Below are 21,805 nucleotides of genomic sequence, written 5' to 3'. Positions count from 1 at the left end.
TAGCTTTGCAGGTATTTGGGGTTAAACCACAGTGTATGACATATTAAAAGTTTGACCTGATGATGGTAGAAGGTGCAAAGTCAAGGGGTTACCAAAATAATTACATAACATCCTGAGCAACACATACAGTGTTGCCAACTTAGCGAATTTGTTGCTATATTTAGCGACTTTTCAGACCCCTCTAGCAATTCTTTTTCAAAAAAGCGACTAGCGACAAATCTAGCGACTTTTTCTGATATTATTGAAGACTTCTGGAGACTCTGTTGTGAGAGCACATATCATTCTTATTCTTCTCAACGAGCAGCGGATGCTACCGTGTGGGGTCCATGTCATTGGTCCGACAGCCCATTGGTACAACATCCCATTAGTCCGACTGTCCGCGGTGCTGAACGGCTCACGGCGGGCGTATGGTGCGCTGCGACCGGCTCTGGGTCAGCTGGGAAAGGCTTGAGGCAGAGCAGGCTCACGGCTTATTTGTTTGTCACTTTCTTTTTCATTTTAACCCACACCATGATCTTTTCCTAACCCTAAATAAGTGGTTTTTGTGCCTAAACCTAACCAGACCTTAACCACAGGGCATCATGATGATTTTGGAACGGACTTCGGAACAATGGGTTTAATATGGTCGGAACAATGGGATGTCAAACCAATGGGCTGTTGGACCAATGGGCAGTTCCCACCGTGGGTTCCTCTCTCACCTCAAAGCACTCACAGACGGCCCAGTCCTCCCACCCAGCAGCAGTCAGAGCAGGAGATGGTAACCCCTTCACGTCCAGACTGCAAGTGAATCGCTCATGCGCGGAACCGCCGCTGGCTGATCCCGACCTGGTTTACAGTCAGGGCGGGATGTAAATGTAAAATTTCCTTTGTCTAATATAAATCACTGAAAGAAGGTTCATTAGTAGTTCTAAACATATTCAGAGTGATTTTTTAGTCAGTTTTTGTCTCTCCCACGACGCTATTCCTTTCTCCTACAGCAGCCATTTCAATTACATGCATATGGACAATTATGCAAATTAGGCGATGACATCATTTAGCAACTTTTAGCGACTTTTAGGACAGCCAATAGCTTCTTTTCTTACTGAGGAGTTGGCAACAGTGAACACATATTAGTTGTCAAATCCTCCTTTCACTTGCCCTTCACTGAGATCCAATTCTCCCATCACAGCCGTCACTTTGACCAGTAGAAACACAGAACGATCTGCTGCCATAGGCAACTGTATGACAACAACACCCCAGCATTTTTAATATTTCCTCTAGGGATGTTACCACACAGAGTAAAAGGGGGAAATGATGGTGTGAAACAGCAGAGGCACTTTGTCAACCTGCTGAGTAACGTTACTGCCATTAGCATAAAGCTAGCAAACAATGTTATTTCTTCATAGCGGAGACAGACATAAAGTAATAACATTAACAAATAGCGGCAGGGCTTTTACTCACCACAACGGCAGAAGCTCCCAGCTTCCTGAATTTGTTTCAAATTAAAAGCCCCTTATAACCTCGGCTGAGAGAATCCCTCAATTTTCTAAATAGGCTTCTATTGTGAAACATTTGTAGGAACTTGGTTGTGGAGGATACAGTAGCTTGAATGTCTGCATACGGTGCTTCAAATGTAGCTCCTGCCATCTGCTGACGCTTTTAGGTGACTACAACAACATGTCGGCTGGCACGTGAACAGACACAGTGACTCAGGTGATAGTAAAAGTAATAAAAATAGGACAAGAATAACCCGATGACATGAAAGACGACTGGTCCGGGGATAATTGGTGAGTACCATCGTGTAGTGTGTCATGTCTTTCGGCACGGCACGATTTTATGACTCCACAATCGTGTAATATGACATAGTGACTTTCAGAAAAGGCAGAAAAGTTGTGTAGTGTGTAGCGTTACCGGGCATAATGCAAGTGCTGAGTCTGACCTGTCTGTCAGCAAGTCCTCCTCCATCTATTGAGTTGTGGGGATTTTACCGACAATCCTGCGGAATGTTTTAGACTCCACCGTAGACAATGGCAGCATTTCTTCTACCACGTAGCGAGCCACAAGCTTCATGACTTCTTTTGGACTTATGGGTTTAACATTATCTCCATTATTAGAACCAAAAGACAGTCGTTGCTGTTTCGAAGCTGAAGGACCAGCGCTCTAAAAGTAACGGAAGGAACTGATGTCTTGTTTGAAAATGTACTTAAGTATTTGATTACTCAAACAGCAAACTAACGTGTTACATTACTCATTACTGCAAAAAGTAATCAAAGTACAAGTAACGCGTTAGAGCCAACTCTGATTACAATACATTGTCTGGGCACCATGGATATCAGCAAAAACTTAAAACTTAAAACTTCAACCTGACTGTGGCCGTAAAAAAAAAACTAAAGGGGCCCACCAAAGTCAGTAAGATCAATTCTCAAGCAATCATGAATGTACAATATGTCAAGACAATCCATCAAGTAACTGTTGAGATATTTAAGCCTGGATCAAAGCAATGGAGTGCAGACAGTCTCATATGGAGCCATGGTGCTAGCACAGCTAAAAATGTCATACGAACATCTCTTGTGGTAAATAATCATGAAGTTAATATTTAACTAAAGCTTTGACTTTTCCTCAACAGTTGGAAAACCAATGTAGGGATGGACAACATAGGATTTTATCATGGGTCGCAATATAAAACACTCACAATAAGTCGATCATGATGAGTTTCCATTAGCAGGACAATTGTAAAATATGACGTCCAGAAGTACCCAGTGAGTTTGGGCTCAACATTAACTTTGCCTGGAGCAAGTAAACTCGTTTTTTGGGAAAAATGGAATGCCTTGTGCAGATACCTGATTGTGCACGTCAGAAATGAATGTGATGGCTAATATAACATAATCTGCAAATAAACTGTGCACTGTTTGAGTTTTAAACAGTTTTAAGCATTTTTTGACGCAACAAACATCTTAAAGAGAAAACTGATGTTTTTTGGTCAAACCATCCTCGTTTATCTGTTTATAATGTCAGCAGTGTCAGACAGGAGCTCAGCTGCAGAGGCTGGTTATAGTTATTAACTTCCTTTTACAAGCAAGATTATGAGCCTACAGCCACAGTAGCAGCTCTGTAAATATGTACCATGGCGCTGCTGTGTCACTATGACAATGTTAGTACGCTGATGTTTTACATGTATATTGCTGTGTTCACCATCTTAGTTACAATGTCAGCATGCTATAGGGCTGTCACTTTTTTATTCAAAATGCGATCATTCGTTTGAAAATATTTAATTTTAAAACTGTAATGGCCTGTTTGAATTTGAAATGTACAGTCTGTGAGTAAAACAGACCATTTATTTACAGTCTATTAGCGCAATAGACAGTTTCTAATCATGCATTGATCCAGTTCATCATAACACCTCTAATTATTATAGCACAAATACAATGATCTCTAGGGCTGTCCCCTGACTAATAACTTTCCTGCAATCTTTGCAAAAACATCACATCTCAGTTTAGCTATGACTGTTGAGTAAAGGTGTGTGTCTTTAAAATTTGTATTTTCTTTTGTTGTAGATCAATTTCCAACCTTCCAGGCAGCCAGACATAAGTTAAAGCCTGTACACTATAAAGGTAGATGTGCAGACTTGAATTAAACACATATGCTAAGTTTCATAGTTGCATACTGCACATTAAAACTAGTGGTGGGAATCAACTCACAATACAATACTATAACAATATGTTGCCCACAATGACGAAGGTATTACAATACTGCAAATCTTTGACACTCGATATACTGCAAGACAATCTTCTACAAAACACCATGATATCTGTGTAACTAAGGAAGACAAAATACTCGGAAATTCGAAAATGACTAGTCCGTACCCATTGGTAGCTTTGTCACCTTCTACCTATGCCAATCCTCAATGCCTATGTGCAGTTTCACATAGATTGACCATCAGTGAGTAGAAAAATGTGGGACAGACAGAATGACTGACTGACAGAATGACACACTGACAGTTTCCGTGATTATGTACAGCATACCATACCATGACTTAGTCATACCAAAAAACAAACAAACAAACATTCGGCCACAGGGGGAGCCACAGCGATCGGTCGCATTTTAGCCATTTTTAAGCTTTGTGACATGGTGCTTTATCCTGCTGGAAGTAGCCATCAGAAGATGGGTACACTGTGGTCATAAAGGGATGGACACGGTCAGCAACAATACTCAGGTAGGTTGTGGTGTTTAAACCATGCTCAGTTGGTACTAAGGGGCCCAAAGTGTGCCAAGAAAATATCCCCCACACCATTACACCACCACCACCAGCCTGAACTGTTGATATAAGGCAGGATGGATCCATGCTTTCATGTTGTTTACACCAAATGCTGACCCTACCATCTGAATGTTGCAGCAGAAATCCAGACTCATCAGACCAGGCAACGTTTTTCCAGTCTTCTATTGTCCAGTTTTGGTGAGCCTGTGTGAACTGTAGCCTCAGTTTCCTGTTGTTAGCGGACAGGAGTGGCACCTGGTGTGGTCTTCTGCTGCTGTAGCCCATCTGCTTCAAGGTTGGACGTGTTGTTGGTTCAGAGATGGTCTTCTGTAGACCTTGGTTGTAACCAGTGGTTATTTGAGTTACTGTTGCCTTTCTATCATCTTGAACCAGTCCGGCCATTCTCCTCTGACCTCTGGCATCAACAAGGCATTTTCACCCAGAGAACTGCTGCTCACTGGATATTTTCTCTATGTAGGACCATCCTCTGTAAACCCTAGAGATGGTTGTGTGTGAAAATCCCAGTAGATCAGCAGTTTCTGAAATACTCAGACCAGCCTGTCTGGCACCAACAACCATGCCACGTTCAGAGTCACTTCATTCACCTTTCCATTCTGGTGCTTGGTTTGAACTTCAAGAGGTCGTCTTGACCATGTCTACATGCCTTAAATGCATTAAGGTGCTGCCATGTGATGGGCTTATGAGCTATCTGCGTTAACGAGCCATTGAACAGGTGTCCCTAATAAAGTGTGTCCAAGTGTAAAAAATAAACCCAGCAATAAACTTAGTAACACTGGAAGCCATCAGGGATATACAAGGAAGCTTTCATTAATATATAGGCTGACTTATATTTGTGGTGGCGTTAGCCGTTTTCTCCACAACGAGATCAGGATGATGAAGAATCAGGTGGCTATGTTTGTTGTGTTGCCTGTGAACTAAACTTGTAAGACAGTTATTGCATATTGTGTGGTCTTCATCGATTTTGTTTGTCCCATCTGTTGTTAAAGGCGAAACCTGAATGGTGCAGGGAATCTGTTTAGAGCAACTGCAGGTTTAAAAAAAATATATAAATACTTGGCGACAGTGTATTAATATCACAAGAGGAAGTAATATGATATATTCCTGTAATGACATTTTGTCCCATCTCCAATTAAAATGGACTAAAACATTGGATACCTCCAGGGTGGACAATACAGCTGATTGAAGTTGGTATGATAATTCAAGTGAAGCGTAACAGAGCTCTACATCACTAAGTTATATCAAGCTTAATAGTAATGTGGCTGAATCAAGGTCATGCTGCAGGAACTGGAGCTGACAGGAGGGTCTGATAAAGGGGAAGTGTTCACCAACCGTTGACAAACAGACCTCATTTTATGTAACCCAGACCACAGGAAATGAATATCTCAAGGGAAGTGGTTAATAAATATTACAGTGGGAATTGCTTAATCAGTGAAACGTGTCCTTTTCTTGCTTTAAACAACATTTTTGGTATTTGCATTAGAAGCAGATTGTAATATGTCACTGTGACAGCTACTTTGACTACTGGGGGAAAGGAACACAAGTCACAGTGACTTCTGGTGAGTAATGATCAAATGTATTTCGAGTGAAAAGAATTCAACATTTTTCTGTTTCTTTTTTTAATTAAAATTGTGTTGATTTTACTGCACTTAAAGTGGGATCTAGTCTGCAGCAAAAACAAGAACTCAGGCTAAATGTTAGGCATAATCAGTGGTTTACTGAACATGTACATTCATTTATTAGATGTTAGACGCTGCAAGATATTTTTGTACTAAAGTGCAATTGAAATCTATCACTGTGACTACTACTTTGACTACTGGGGAAAAGGAACAACCGTGACCGTCACATCAGGTAAAAAATAGCTTTATTTGTCTTCATATTGAAAGTGTAGTATTTATACTTTTTAATAGAACATATTTAGACCTTGGTGGCGTCAACGGCATCTTTAAGGTGCTTGTTTTTGTATGTTGGATGTACTGACATATGACACTGTGACGGTGCTTTTGACTACTGGGGGAAAGGCACGACTGTCACAGTCACATCTGGTAAGCCACTTTTATTTTTCTTTCTCTGTTGTTTACGTTTTGATTTAAACACAGAATTGGTATTTTTTGAGAGATCAAGTTGTGACACCTTGCAGTTCTTTCCTTTCTGGGATACTGTATGTTAAATGTGTCATAATTGGTGGACTCGATCCAAATTTCGGTTGTGAAAATCAGGTTTTGTTCCATTTTCTGAAACCTTATTTCCAAAAACCAAGGTTAATATCTTGTAGGGTAGATTGCCAGAAAATAACCGACTATGGACAGTGTAGATATTAGGGAACAGGTTTTTGTATGCAGTGGTTGGTAATTTGTTGAACTGTGACTACGCTTTTGACTACTGGGGAAAAGGCACCACGGTCACCGTCACCTCAGGTATGTAATCTTAATATTTCTGATTAGAGAAGGAATTTTGTAATCCCATTACTAAAATATTTATTAAAAGTTTCATGTCGTCACAACTGTTGGCCGGTAATAAGAAAGCCAACGGTGTTCTGTAGCCTGACGATGAATTTGTGAAAAGCTTCAAACTATTAAGTTCAGTTGGAACTTAGGTCTATTGACGGGGACATATTTTATTTTGATTTTATCTGGTGCCGATACCAAATTGTATGACATGAAGTAATGGGATATTACGGTAATGAGTTTTTGTGAGAAGTGTGAATTGGCTCTCTTAACTGTGACAACTGGGCTTTCGACTACTGGGGAAAAGGCACCATGGTAACAGTGTCATCAGGTAAGATTTGTACTGTTTAAAACCTACAGCAGGATATTTTTCATTTTTTAAATTTTATGTTTAAGTTGATTTCTCAAAGCGTCAAGTCTTACTTTAAAACTAAAGCGTTTTACTGCGGTATGTACTGTGGAAAGTCAAACAGCAGTGTTCTCAGTAACAGTGTCATCAGGGTAGATTTGTACCGTTTAAAATCTACACCAGGATATTTTTCATTTTTAAAATTTCATGTTTAAATTAATTTCGAAACGTGTCAAGTCTCACTTCAAAAGTAAAACATTTTAATACAGTATGTACTGTGAAAAGTCAAACAGCAATATTCTCAGTAGGACACACTGGTGTATTTTATGGCTAGTGTATTCTGGGTTATTTAAGTGTATTGTATAAGTTAGTGGGATCAATTAAATATCAAGGCAGACTTTTTGAGCGGGCCATTAGGTGTAGCCTTTTGATACTAACAGATAAGTAGATTCAGCACTGTGCTACTACGCTGCTTTTGACTACTGGGGAAAGGGTACAATGGTAACTGTTTCATCAGGTAAGAATTCTCTTTAATCTCGTACACAACTGCTGAATTTGGCATAAAGTAGTAATTTTTGCAACAATAAGACGTCAACTCATTTAATGGATGGTAACCGACTTTATAGCGTCATCACTTCAATTTAAAAAATGACTTGTGATTACTGTCAAAGTTGTGTTTTTAAAATTATTTATTGATTTGTATATTCACTAACAAAAATGACTCATACTATTATTGAGTGAGGTGAACAAATAACAGCATTAAATAACTGAAATAGGGAAAGTCTCTGTATGGAGGACAAATGATAAAAGTTATCACCTTCAATGTGCTTTTTTACACTGCTGATCTACCCAGTTGTCTTCTCAGTTTTAACTCATGTTTGGTAAAAAAAAAAGTCTGAGATGTTGTTGTTAATTTTGGTAGTTTAATTACATGTATGTTTTTACTTTCTCAGCCACTCCAAATGCACCAACTGTGTTTCCTCTGATGCAATGTGGTTCTGGGACTGGAAACACGGTCACTCTTGGTTGCCTTGCCACCAGCTTCACACCCTCCTCACTGACCTACTCATGGAGCATAGTAAATGGGGCTGCCTTGACAGACTTCATTCAGTACCCTCCAGTACTGAAAGACAACCTTTATACTGGAATAAGTCAAGTCCAAGTGAGCAAACAGGACTGGGACGCCATGAAATCCTTCAGATGTGATGTAACACATACAGCGGGAAATCAACATGTTATTATCACAAAGCCAAGTAAGCCCTATGCTAAGTCTTAAAAATGTCTTTTTTAATTGTTGGTTTGAAATCTAGTAGTTTTGCATGTTGGACATATTTTATGATTATGCAACAATTTAAAGGGTTTTTAATTCAGTTTCTTAATGATGCAATTTTGTAATAATAACTAATTAATAATGTCATACTAAATTAAGGTAGATTACAGTATTAAACAGAATATCTTCAGTCAGAGAAAGTTTGACATTTTACAATGCAGTAAACAAAGTGCTAAAAGGCTACTCATGATAAGGATAAAATATTAAGTTCTTTTCAAGATAATTTGGTGATCTATGTCAAATAACAAAGTTAATTTAGAAGTTAAAAAACCTTTTGTTGTCATAATAATTTAACAATAATCACATTTATACTGCACAATCTGTGCTATAAATGCAGCTTTAAATACTTTCAGCAAAAACCTAAAGGTAGACAAAAAAGGACAGGGACAACACAATAATAATAATAATAATAATCATCATCATAATCATTTAGTTATTATCAATAATGAATTCATAAATGTTATTGATGAAGGATGAAAAGTTCATTGCTTTTCATTTACTTGATCATTTACTTGATTTTGTAAGTTTTCCTGAGACATGTTATTAGAGGCAGACTTTACCAATTTAGCCGAGCTGCTTATGTTGAAAATTGTGACAGGATTTTTTTTTTTAAATGCTTCAACATATCATTTAAAAGGAACATGAACACAGAGAAGAGCATAAAACTAAAATACAACTGTTATCAAATTAAATTTGTGTGAAATCTCCTTAAATGTTTTTAATGTTAGAATCTGTAAGCAAACCAAACAGTGAGGTGGAATGAGAAGGCTGAAGCTCAGCTGCTGACTCAGTCGATTTTATTGCTGGCTAATTTACTGTATGTCTTCTGCACCTGTCCGAGAATAGATTATTGTGTTCTGCTTCTTTCCGTCTATCTGCTTAATCCTGGTTCCTCCTAACGTCTGCCTCCACTTTCACTGCATGTTGATGACTAACATTCACTCTGTGTTCGCTTGCCCAAACACTCAATGTATATGCAGAAGCGAGCATTAAAGCTCTGCTGTTAAATTATCTAATTTTCTTACCATGAAAATCTTTTCTTTTTGACTCTTTCTGCACAATTTAGTAACAAGCCACAAATTATGTCAGTTAGAGGAGTGGAATCACTATGTGCATACGTGTGTGCAAGTTGCATAACATGCAGTAGGTCAGTGAAGTCATAAACTTAGTTATATTCTAAGTCTATAGTAAATCTAGATTACATGAGCATTGTAGCACATTGTTCACCTTTGCTTCTGCATATATATACATAAATGATTCCTTGCTTCTGCATACATATATTTGTGTATATGTTTGTTTTTCAGAGGAGAAATATCAGTTGCCAACTCTTAAAGTATTGACCTGCTCTGATGAGGGCACCGAGACTACCCTCTCCTGCTTTGCCAAAGATTTTTCACCAAAAGATTTTGAGTTCAAATGGCTGAAAAATGAAGCAAAAATCACCACTGGAATAACCAACATCAAAACACCTTTTGATGAAAAAAAGGCAGAGAATGGAACACTGTACAGTGCAGCAAGTTTTCTGACAGTGCCATCAAGTGATTGGACTGACACCAATACGTTTACATGTGAATTTATGGGGAAAGGTGAACAAGGTCCAACGTATGTGAATTCATCTGTGACCAAAGACATTTGTCCAAATAGACCTGGTGAGTAAATTGCTACTTTTTCTTTGAAATATTTGTGTAAATATAATTTCAATTCTTGTCATTTTGCAGCCATTTTTGTTCAATAATTGTTTAATAATTCCTCATTTAACACACTCAGAATGCATGGAAGCAGATGTGGAAGTAACGATCATAGAACCAACAATGGAGGACTTTGTTTTAAACGGAAAGGGAGATGTAATATGTCAAGTCAAGATAAACAAACCATCTGTCCACAAGATTTTCTGGGAGACCCATGATGGAAAAGAAATACCTGATGCTGTTCCAGTGAAGCCCCCTGCAGGACATAAAGGTACATACGTCGCTTTACTTCCCATCACATTTGAAGAATGGAGACAGGGGGAAAAGTTCATCTGCATTGTTGAACATGAAGACTGGATAGAGCCACGTAAGGAAATCTACAAAAGGACGATTGGTAAGAAAAATAATCAACAATTGTGCACTAAAAGCCTGTGTTTAATTCCTCTTGTCGTGCCATCAAACATGTTAAGGAGTGTAAGTTCTAAGTGTATTTTGTAGCAGAGATTTTGTACAGTACTGTGGGAACTTTTATCTGTGGCAGGAGCCCTAATTGTTCTCTCATGTTGCAGGAGGACCACCTCAGCGTCCTTCAGTTTTTATGCTACCTCCACTAGAACATATTAAAACAGAAACCGTGACCCTGACTTGCTATGTGAAAGACTTCTTCCCTCGGGAAGTTTATGTGTCTTGGCTTGTCGATGACGAGGAAGCAGACTCAAAATACAAGTTCCATACCACAACGCCTGTAGAAAATGATGGATCATATTCTGCCTATGGTCAGTTAACCCTCACCCTCCAGCAGTGGAAAAATGATGACACTGTGTTCAGCTGTGCTGTTCACCATGAATCTGTGGTCAACACAACTAGAGCTATTGTCAGGTCCATCGGGCACAGAACATTTGAAAAAACCAACATAGTCAACCTCAACATGAACATCCCTGAAACGTGCAAGGCCCAGTAGATGTTATTCTGTGTCGCTGTGTCTTCTGCTGTTTGTTGTTTAATGTTTGTTGCTTGTGATATGACACTGTGTTTGTCTTTTTAATGCAGATTCAAAATCAAAATAAAAAAAAGCACTTTGCAACTCTGTTGATGTATGTCGCATGCTGTTCACGTCTTTATTTAATCAAGCTACATGTTTATTGTGTGTAGTGTCTCAGTGCTATCCTAATGCAACACAAATTAGGTGTAGCTGTCACTATGTACTAACAACATCATATTGCATTCACTAAAATCACACCACCACTACCCCACTAACTTCAGGCATCAATTTCATTATAGAAATCCTACTTGTTCATTGTTATTTGTAGACAGAGCATTAACACTGTTTGTGTGACTCGTCTGTGTGTATGTGTGTTTCCTCTATTGGGTCTTGCACCCCCAACGACAGACAGATGATTCTCTAAAGTCTCACTCGGGCTGTGTGGTCTCTTAGTCAAATGATAAAGATACTGATTCACAAGCCAAGTCATGCATGCCACACCAATGGTGGGGTCTTTCAAAAGCAATTCAGGATCATTGTAGGACAACTTTGATCAACATAATTAACATTTTTAGTGGGACGTGCAAACTTATCAGGCCTCGCTGTACAACAATAATAATGTAGTAACTGATTAACGAGGCATACGTCAGCAGGACTGTTCTTCTCCTTTGTGGTTTTCTATTTTATACTTAGACTGACTGACTGACTCATTCACTAATTAGATCCACTCCAACCTGTGAGGTTATAAAACGTATTACCCTACTACAGGAAATTAATAGAGTTAGGTCATTGTCTCATGAGCTACTGTGCAAAGCTGGGTTTGTTCTAAGTATTAACTGAATGATTGCTATACACTAGAATTATGGAATGCGGAGGTCGACCAAAACAACAGCGACACAGAGACAGATAAAGACAACATGGTAACCACAGCCATCACCTTCATCCTCCTCTTCCTTATCACTCTGCTGTTCACCATCGGAACCACTGCTTTCAAGGTAATAATGAGTTTATATCTTAAAGTTATGCAAAGACACCTGAGTAAGCAGTTTCATGTATTCAAACAACACAGATGGGTTGGTAGAACTCCTTTTACATGAGAAGTGACAAATAGGATTACAATGATCATCATGACGCATCACATCATAACTACCACAGTAAATATCATCATGCATTACGACTACATCTTGTTGCTGTTACTTTATTTACCACTCTGACCAACAACTGAAATGATCGGCCTGTCTTTTCACATATTATTCTTTTACTTTATACGACTATTTTTAAAGTGCATGCAGAAAAAGCTCAACTATTAGTGATGCATGCATGTTCAGGTGGTGGACACAAAAGCAGCAACAACTGTGCAAGTGAATGCTTTGAAATATCATAAACTTAAAATAAAAATCACCTTCATGAAGCAAGAGTTTTAAAGAATTTACTAAAGAGATGTTGAATCAACTCTGTGGTAACCTGTGGTTCATTTAGTTTAATTTATTTATTTATTATTATCAAATGTTTATATTTATTTATTTTACTTAATATGTATTATTCTCTAGTTACTTAAAATTCCAGGGCTATGATACTGAACTGAATTACATTTTGCAGGTGTTGCTGTTATTGTGTGTTAAATATTATCCCAAAATCTTCTCATAGGTTACTAGAGCTAAATTAACTTAATAAATAAGTGTAGCAAACTACAACAGAAGCCAGCTGTAACACTTTGCTTGTCAAATGCTGAAACATTTATTTTACAATAATATAATGCATATTCTTTTATGTTTTTTTCTCTTTTCAGATTAAATAAAACAAGATGAACTTTCTGTAAAAAAAAAAAGTTTTTTCTCCACACATTTGTTCTTATAAACTCATAGTCGTGCATGTAAGTAAGCGCAATTGTCCTTTTTCATTTTAATTACAAAAGCTTTATGTCTTTTTGAAAATAAATTTTTAAATGAAGATAACCACTAAAGTTGCTCCTCCAACTTTTTTCTCCTCCAGTAGTGCTGTAGTTTCATCTATAAAGGTTTAACACATACATCTCACAACAATACTGATTCTTTTTTCCTAGTTCGTTAAAAAGTATTTTAAAGTATTTTATGATGTAACATGTTGTTGTGTTGGTCATCTCCCCAGCACCTGGAATCAACAGCCTATGTTTGACTCAATCATGTAAATTTTAGGTTTTACAGTTGGTTAGCTCTCCAGTCTATTATTAATAGACTTGAGAACTAAAACCTTTAGCAAAATCATGAGCAATCTATGTGAACACACATGTAAACTGATATGAGATATTTAAATGTGCTCTCTGTTTCTCTTACTGGCACAATCACACCACCTGGTGTCTGTGATGCACCGTTGCTCTCTGCATTCTTTCACTTCTGTATTTTGGTACTTTTTTGGGACCTGGGTGTTACTCAATGCTTCCGCTTGCTGGTTGCCTTGCTCACTCTGCCCTGTCATGCTGTGACATCTGTGCAACAGACCTCCAGCCCTGTCTCCACCTGACTTTAAGACACCAGACACTGTAAAAGTACAACTCTGCCATCTAGCCTTAATATAAAGATATGACACTTAGAATTGAGCCAGCACAGTTGGTTACTTGATCAAAATCTCAAGGTACGTATAACTACAAACTGCAATCAGCTCTTATTTTACAAATGTCTACATCCAATGTTTACAATGAGTCAAGTTATGAAATGATCTCTTCTCTATCTCAGAAGAGCGGGTTGTGCCTCCAAACATCACATTACACCCTGTCTGGGACAATGTCCCTGTCGGGGCCTCATCAGTCAGACTTGTCTGCACCCTAAGTGGCTACTTTCCAGACAAACTGAGTGTGGAGTGGAAGCGGGACAACCAACATCTAAAACCTGCCAAAAGCCCAACGAAGCTGCAGAGTGCGGACGGAACGGGGAAAACCTTCAGTCTAACCAGTGAGATTGAGCCAAAAACAACAGAGTGGGAACGAGGCTCAAATTTTACATGCAAGTCAACTCACAAAGATCAGGAATACAAAAAAACAATAAGCATTTGTCAAAGTAAGTATTTACAGCTAACTGTCTCACAGCACAGTATAAAATTTTCTGATGCATCATCAATGTTTTATGATAAACTGAATGGAGAAGTTTTAACAAGATGAGTATGTTTGGACAAACACTTTTTTCCTTTAGTCCATGAAAGCGCCCCTCCCTCCATCCATGTGGAGATTCCCAGCTTCAAGACCGTAATGATGGCAACAGGATCCACTGTGAAAGCAACATGTTTGGTCCGCTCTGATTTTGACGCCAAGTTGACCTGGCGGATAAATGGGGAAGATGCAACACATGTCCAAGTGATGCAGGACAAAAACTCAACTTATATATTCAGTACTGTGACGGTTTCTTCAACTGAGTGGAAAAAAATAAAGTTAATAACATGTAAAGCTGAACATCAATGCTTCTTACCCACTGAGAAGACTGTGAATGTTACAGGTAAGATGACTACACAACATGAAAATCAGACATCTTGTCACAGCAAATCACCCAGAAGAATAAATTATGCATTCCTTCTGTCTGTATCATCCAGGGCCTGCAGTTACAACTCCTGTGGTCACAATCAGGAGATCTCTTAATGAATTGCTGAAGGGGAACAGTGCTGTGCTGGAGTGTGACATCACACAACTCTCATCATGTGACCTGTACATCACTTTTCAAGCTGGCACCTCTGACATCTCTGAAAAACTGTATGTTGATCTTCCTGAAGCCCCAGGCCTGCATTCAATCAGTAGAAGCTTCCCTGTCCCACCAGAGCACTTGAAGAAAGACAAAAGTTTCACCTGCAAAGTGTACCAAGGCTTCTCTGTGGATTTTACATCAAACTCCATTGGAAATATTTTTGGTAAGAGTGTTACTCTTCATTCCCTTCATGACTGTTCATTTCCCATTTCACAGTCAAATAATCTCTAAGAGACTATTTCACTGATAGACTGATTCCTTCCTAATTTAGCAGACCCGTCAATGAAACTTCTTCTGGCCCCCAGTGAAGAGTCAGGATCACAGACACTCGTATGCTCCGGACAGGGCTTCAACCCTCAAATTCAATGGTCTTCTGAGTCTCAGCAAAGAGCTCCATCAACTAATGACATCAGCATGGGTGCAGATGGGCGTGTGACAGTGACCAGTCAACTTCAAATCACTCACAAAGAGTGGAGCACAGGGAAGGTCTTCACTTGTCAAGTATCAGACAAGTCCCTGGGCAAAAACATCAGAAAGGACATCAGCCTCTGCTCAGGTTAGTGTTGTCACGATACCAAAATCTTTGTTTTGGTACCAATACCAATCTGAATTTCAATACTTTTCGATACTCTTCGATACTTTTCCTAAGGAAAAGTCCTTTTGGATACAAACCTTTATAACAATAAATGGTAGGGGTGTAACGGTAACAAAAAAATCATGGTTCGGTAAGTACCTCGGTACGGACGTCACGGTTTGGTAACTCAAATGTTCCACCAAGTTTGTGTTGTCTCGTGTTGTCTCCCTTTGCGATTCAGACTTTCTCTTGCCTTTTTTCACGTGCGCCAGCTGCGAATGTTGATACAGGTGTTGTCATACACACCACTTGCGCAATCTGTGCTCCAATAGGAACAAGAAAGGCGTTTGTGTGCATAAATGAGTAACATAAATGAACTAAATTAATGAAATGAATCAATTTCAAAGTACTGGTATTTTCCAAATGCAGTATAGTACCGTTTGGAATACTCTAGTACCGCGGTACTATTTTAGTACCGGTATACCATGCAACACTAGCTCAGGTACAACTAAGTGAAGAGTCACAACCCCAGCTGTCTACTGACAACATTGTGACTGACCTGAAAATTGTTTTTGACAGACTTTGAAGTCAGTGTAGTCTGAATTTGATCAAGCATCTTTTACATATACATAGTTCTCTCAGTATTCTGGTATTGCTTCATGATTCTTTTTCCTTGCTCCCCGTCAGCTTATTCAAGAGCCCCTCCCTCCATCCATGTGGAGATTCCCAGCTTCAAGACAGTAATGATGGCAGGAGGATCCAACGTGGAAGCAACATGTTTGGTCCGCTCTGATTTTGACGCCAAGTTGACCTGGCGGATAAATGGGGGAGATGCAACACATGTCCAAGTGATGCAGGACAAAAACTCAACTTACATATTCAGTACTGTGACGGTTTCTTCAACTGAGTGGAAAAAAATAAAGTTAATAACATGTAAAGCTGAACATCAGTGCTTATCACCCACTGAGAAGACTGTGAATGTTGCAGGTAAGATGACTACACAACATGAAAATCAGACATCTTGTCACAGCAAATCACCCAGAAGAATAAATTATGCATTCCTTCTGTCTGTATCATCCAGGGCCTGCAGTTACAACTCCTGTGGTCATGATCAGGAGATCTCTTAATGAATTGCTGAAGGGGAACAGTGCTGTGCTGGAGTGTGACGTCACAGGACTCTCAGCACATGACCTGTACATCACTTTTCAAGCTGGCACCTCTGACATCTCTGAAAAACTGTATGTTGATCTTCCTGAAGCCCCAGGCCTGCATTCAATCAGTAGAAGCTTCCCTGTCCCACCAGAGCACTTGAAGAAAGACAAAAGTTTCACCTGCAAAGTGTACCAAGGCTTCTCTGTGGATTTTACATCAGACTCCATTGGAAATATTTTTGGTAAGAGTGTTACTCTTCATTCCCTTCATGACTGTTCATTTCCCATTTCACAGTCAAATAATCTCTAAGAGACTATTTCACTGATAGACTGATTCCTTCCTAATTTAGCGGACCCGTCAATGAAACTTCTTCTGGCCCCCAGTGAAGAGTCAGGATCACAGACACTCGTATGCTCTGGACAGGGCTTCAACCCTCAAATTCAATGGTCTTCTGAGTCTCAGCAAAGAGCTCCATCAACTAATGACATCAGCATGGGTGCAGATGGGCGTGTGACAATGACCAGTCAACTTCAAATCACTCACAAAGAGTGGAGCACAGGGAAGGTCTTCACTTGTCAAGTATCAGACAAGTCCCTGGGCAAAAACATCAGAAAGAACATCAGCCTCTGCTCAGGTACAACTAAGTGAAGAGTCACAACCCCAGCTGTCTACTGACAACATTGTGACTGACCTGAAAATTGTTTTTGACAGACTTTGAAGTCAGTGTAGTCTGAATTTGATCAAGCATCTTTTACATATACATAGTTCGCTCAGTATTCTGGTATTGCTTAATGATTCTTTTTCCTTGCTCCCTGTCAGCTTATTCAAGAGCCCCTCCCTCCATCCATGTGGAGATTCCCAGCTTCAAGACAGTAATGATGGCAGGAGGATCCAACGTGGAAGCAACATGTTTGGTCCACTCTGATTTCGACGCCAAGTTGACCTGGCGGATTAATGGGAGAGATGCAACACATGTCCAAGTGATGCAGGACAAAAACTCAACATATATATTCAGTACTGTGACAGTTTCTTTAACTGAGTGGAAAAAAATAAAGTTAATAACATGTAAAGCTGAACATCAGTGCTTCTCACCCACTGAGAAGACTGTGAATGTTGCAGGTAAGATGACTACACAACATGAAAATCAGACATCTTGTCACAGCAAATCACCCAGAAGAATAAATTATGCATTCCTTCTGTCTGTATCATCCAGGGCCTGCAGTTACAACTCCTGTGGTCACGATCAGGAGATCTCTTAATGAATTGCTGAAGGGGAACAGTGCTGTGCTGGAGTGTGATGTCACAGGACTCTCAGCACATGACCTGTACATCACTTTTCAAGCTGGCACCTCTGACATCTCTGAAAAACTGTATGTTGATCTTCCTGAAGCCCCAGGCCTGCATTCAATCAGTAGAAGCTTCCCTGTCCCGCCAGAGCACTTGAAGAAAGACAAAAGTTTCGCCTGTAAAGTGTACCAAGGCTTCTCTGCGGATTTTACATCAAACTCCATTGGAAATATTTTTGGTAAGAGTGTTACTCTTCATTCCCTTCATGACTGTTCATTTCCCATTTCACAGTCAAATAATCTCTAAGAGACTATTTCACTGATAGACTGATTCCTTCCTAATTTAGCGGACCCGTCAATGAAACTTCTTCTGGCCCCCAGTGAAGAGTCAGGATCACAGACACTCGTATGCTCTGGACGGGGCTTCAACCCTCAAATTCAATGGTCTTCTGAGTCTCAGCAAAGAGCTCCATCAACTAATGACATCAGCATGGGTGCAGATGGGTGTGTGACAGTGACCAGTCAACTTCAAATCACTCACAAAGAGTGGAGCACAGGGAAGGTCTTCACTTGTCAAGTATCAGACAAGTCCCTGGGCAAAAACATCAGAAAGAACATCAGCCTCTGCTCAGGTAAAATAAAAGCATAATCCATAATCATAATTTTGCATTAAGTGTAGAATAAATAATCTACATTCACACTGTTTCTGAGTCATCCATTAAGCTTTTAAGACATTTTTTCTCATCATCATTACTTGACAGGTGTTGCATTTTCTCCATCTTTAATGTCACAATGTTTTTCAGTAACTCCAGCATCATCTCAGGTGGTTGGCGTATATGTTCAGGGACCCCCACCACAGGAGCATCAGCACAAGGGACAGGTGACTGTCACGTGTCTGCTGGTCGGCCCTTCTCTTAATGATTTCTCCGTCACCTGGAAAGTAGATGGGAAGAAATATTCCCAAAATGTCCATAGGGAGCCACCAGTGAGTCGCAACAATGACACGGAGACAATGTGGAGCACCCTCAGTGTGTCAGCGGAGGATTGGCATGCACATAAACGAGTGTCTTGTGAGGCAAAGCACCGATGTTCCAACAAAGGCTACAAGGACTACATAAGCAAAAGCAGAGGTAGTGCTGTGCATAAAAACCAATACCTTATAGCTGTTTCTGCATATGTAGAGTGTTTAACATAGATTAAGAAGGCAAGATTGCATCAGAAACTCTCCATAAAAAAATAGTATTCCCTTTGACGTTTGTGACGGCTGTGAGTGACAAATTTATGAGACTGAAATGGCAACAACTGCAGCTGTATTTACTTTTGTCTTCTTTTTGTGTTTCTCAAGAGTTGCATCCACCAGCAGTGAAGATAATAGAACCGGCTGCCTCTGACCTGTCTACGTCTAACTTCCTCACACTCATTTGCCTCGTGTCTGGATTTTTCCCATCTAACATCATAGTGTACTGGGAGGAGAATGACCAGAGACTCCCTTCAACTGTCTACACCAACAGTCCTGCATGGAAATACACAGGGAGCAGCACTTATTCAATGAGCAGCAGACTAAATACATCAAAAACTGAGGACAAGGAGTCTATGTATTCTTGTGTTGTCAGACATGAGTCATCTTTTGAGAGCACTATAAAGGATGTGTATGGTGAGCTGAAATTAGCATTTAGTGAAAACTGCATTTCACTGGATTTGTTCATTACATCAAAGAGATAAATCAAGCCAAACCTAAGAATCAGTGTTGGGGCCAATTCGGATATATTTAGCTGATCATATCAGCTAAAATAAAACTGATCAAACTTTGATCCTTTCCTTACTGTACACCGTGTTTTCTCTACCTCAGCCTGCCCTCTATGTTGCTCAGGAGCAGTTGTGTAGAGAAGCATATCGCTTTAGGGAATTTTTATGAAAGCATTTAAGTACAAAAGTTCTTTGACTTTTCTTGCTCTGTGACCTTCCCCAAACACAAATTCATTAAATTCTTTTTCTGACTATTTTCCTCAGCCTCAGTGACCGATAGCAAACCTTCAGTTACCTTGCTCCAGGGCTCTGGTGAACTTGTGTGCCTGGTGTTTGGCTTCAGCCCTGAGTCCATTAACATCACCTGGTTTCTTGATGACACTGGGGAACTGCTGGAATACAACACTAGTGAACCACACAGAGGCCCAGACGGGAAGTTCAGCATCCAAAGCCACCTTCGTCTGTCCAAAGCCAGCAGGTTCCTTGGGGCAGTCTTCACCTGCAGGGTGACACATGCAAACACCATTTTAAACACCACCCTATCCCTGGATGTATCCAACCCAGGTGCTAGTTTGTCCATTGATCCACATCTTATTTACACATTAAATATTGAACATACAAGGTTATTAGGAATTTCTCTTTGTATGTCCAGTGTGACAAAGTCAATGTAAAGGTTAACTAACAAATCTCATTTTGATTGTCTCACAGAAATCTTAGAGGACTGTAATTTCTTAGATGACATCAGGCATACTGATGTCAACCACAGCAAAGGTGTGGACAGCTGGTATATGGCTTTCACCTTCCTCCTTTTCTTCCTCATATCCCTCATCTATGGTGTCCTTGCTACCATGATTAAGGTAAGAGACAACAATTGGTATTTTAAAGTAATCTTCCAATACTGTAGTTCACTTGTATGGTTGTAATATCCCTGTTATAATACTGCCTTTATTTTGGAAGGCTGATATGTTCCAATAGTTTGGATTTAGCCTTTTTACATATATATTTTTACACACAAAAAACTGTCACCAATTCCTGACACATTCCCTGTTTTTTTCTTGTAGACTAAATGATGATGATCTCACAGGACAGATCCCATTCTGTGATCCAAATATGTGACCTGAGGATTTCTGATGGCATATGGTTTTACTAGTTTTAAAGTTTGATTAAATCTTTTTTTTTTTTTTTAAGATATTTTTTGGGGTTTTTTAGCCTTTAATGGATAGGACAGACAAGTGTGAAAGGGGGAGAGAGAGAGGGAGTGACATGCAGCAAAGGGCCACAGGCTGGAGTCGAACCCGTGCCGCTGCGGCAACAGCCTTGTACATGGGGTGCCTGCTCTACCACTAAGCCACCGACGCCCCAAGTTTGATTAAATCTATTATTATTATTTTTTTTTTTAATGGAACTGGTTTGTACTGTATTCATTTCTTTTTTGCATGTATGTTATATATTTGGTGTGGCTTGTTTGTGGTGTATTAATAATAAATAATGAAGCTTTGAATTCTAATTTTAAGATTCACATGCTAACGTAATGAGCAAATATTATATCACTGGACTTGTTGCATTTACAAAAAAATAAATAAATAAAGAGTGAAATATTTCAAGGACAGTTTGTCATAATCTCTGATTTACTCTTCAGGGAAATGCTTTATACTCAATATACCATGTCACAATACCAGCACCCCTGCATTACTCAGATTGTCCACTAGAGTGAGACAAAGCTCTACATGCAGCTGTGGTGACTTGCCACCTCTAAGTCAAACACTAGTTGTGTAGTAATTTCAGGATGGTGACAGGTCTGAACTGGACGTACTAAGTGGTATGATACAGAGATGTATTCACTTGAAAACACACACAGAGACTGTTTTTATATCTCATCTCCTGTCCATACATACACACACAGAGTCACTGTAAATGTGTGCACACTCTTGAGTTGGAGCTGCGTGTTTATGTCTGCATTTGTGTACCTTGTGGGTTTAAAGGAATTCACATCTGGGAGGGATGACACTAAGCACATTCAGGCGTACTATTGGCTACCTCTGGAGTGATCTGGCACTGTGTGTGCCCTGATTGGCTGGGGACCCGTTGGCAGCCAGCCCAAATCTGTGACGCTGTTGCTGGGATGGAGTCACAGCATGCTGCTGCCAGTCTAAGTGCCAAGGCACCGGCAACAGGGAAGCAGGGCGCCATGCCCAGCAGGCTGCCTGAGAGCGTCTCCCTGTCTAACACCCCCATACCCTCCCATCCTCTTATGCCAAGCCTCCCTCCCTCTGGGTCCTTGCTTGACCCCTT

General features: G+C 39.7%; 2 protein-coding genes across 7 annotated transcripts in view; both read left to right on the top strand.

The window, feature by feature from the left end:
- LOC144458638 (uncharacterized) overlaps window positions 1–21,120 on the top strand; it is a 219,740-nt gene extending 198,620 nt beyond the window's left edge. Inside the window, exons 9-23 of the mRNA XM_078161541.1 lie at window positions 13,760–14,080; window positions 14,213–14,512; window positions 14,607–14,918; window positions 15,027–15,311; window positions 16,017–16,316; window positions 16,411–16,722; window positions 16,831–17,115; window positions 17,301–17,600; window positions 17,695–18,006; window positions 18,115–18,399; window positions 18,571–18,897; window positions 19,113–19,421; window positions 19,778–20,077; window positions 20,222–20,370; window positions 20,575–21,120. Coding sequence (XP_078017667.1) covers window positions 13,760–14,080; window positions 14,213–14,512; window positions 14,607–14,918; window positions 15,027–15,311; window positions 16,017–16,316; window positions 16,411–16,722; window positions 16,831–17,115; window positions 17,301–17,600; window positions 17,695–18,006; window positions 18,115–18,399; window positions 18,571–18,897; window positions 19,113–19,421; window positions 19,778–20,077; window positions 20,222–20,370; window positions 20,575–20,583 — 4,106 coding nt within the window. The 3' untranslated portion in view covers window positions 20,584–21,120. The remainder of the gene's footprint in view (window positions 1–13,759; window positions 14,081–14,212; window positions 14,513–14,606; window positions 14,919–15,026; window positions 15,312–16,016; window positions 16,317–16,410; window positions 16,723–16,830; window positions 17,116–17,300; window positions 17,601–17,694; window positions 18,007–18,114; window positions 18,400–18,570; window positions 18,898–19,112; window positions 19,422–19,777; window positions 20,078–20,221; window positions 20,371–20,574) is intronic.
- On the top strand, window positions 5,679–13,003 carry LOC117268550 (Ig mu chain C region membrane-bound form). Of its 6 annotated transcripts, XM_078161552.1 has the most exons (6): window positions 7,382–7,565; window positions 8,002–8,301; window positions 9,683–10,027; window positions 10,146–10,460; window positions 11,907–12,043; window positions 12,838–13,003. In XM_078161552.1, exons 1-6 carry the CDS (start codon window positions 7,547–7,549, stop codon window positions 12,844–12,846), a joined length of 1,125 nt encoding a protein of 374 aa, XP_078017678.1. In that variant the 5' UTR covers window positions 7,382–7,546; the 3' UTR covers window positions 12,847–13,003. The 6 variants fall into 6 exon arrangements, with proteins under 6 accessions (XP_078017677.1, XP_078017679.1, XP_078017676.1 ...); XM_078161551.1 differs by lacking the exons at window positions 7,382–7,565; window positions 11,907–12,043; window positions 12,838–13,003 and adding exons at window positions 5,679–5,811; window positions 10,636–11,150; XM_078161553.1 differs by lacking the exons at window positions 7,382–7,565; window positions 11,907–12,043; window positions 12,838–13,003 and adding exons at window positions 6,208–6,297; window positions 10,636–11,150.
- Window positions 21,121–21,805: the final 685 nt, after the last annotated feature.

This window comes from Epinephelus lanceolatus, chromosome 18 (genome assembly GCF_041903045.1).
Source record: "Epinephelus lanceolatus isolate andai-2023 chromosome 18, ASM4190304v1, whole genome shotgun sequence".
NCBI classification, from domain to species: domain Eukaryota; kingdom Metazoa; phylum Chordata; class Actinopteri; order Perciformes; family Serranidae; genus Epinephelus; species Epinephelus lanceolatus.
Note: the sequence above shows the minus strand (reverse complement) of the source record. Positions and strands in the feature narration are given on the sequence as shown.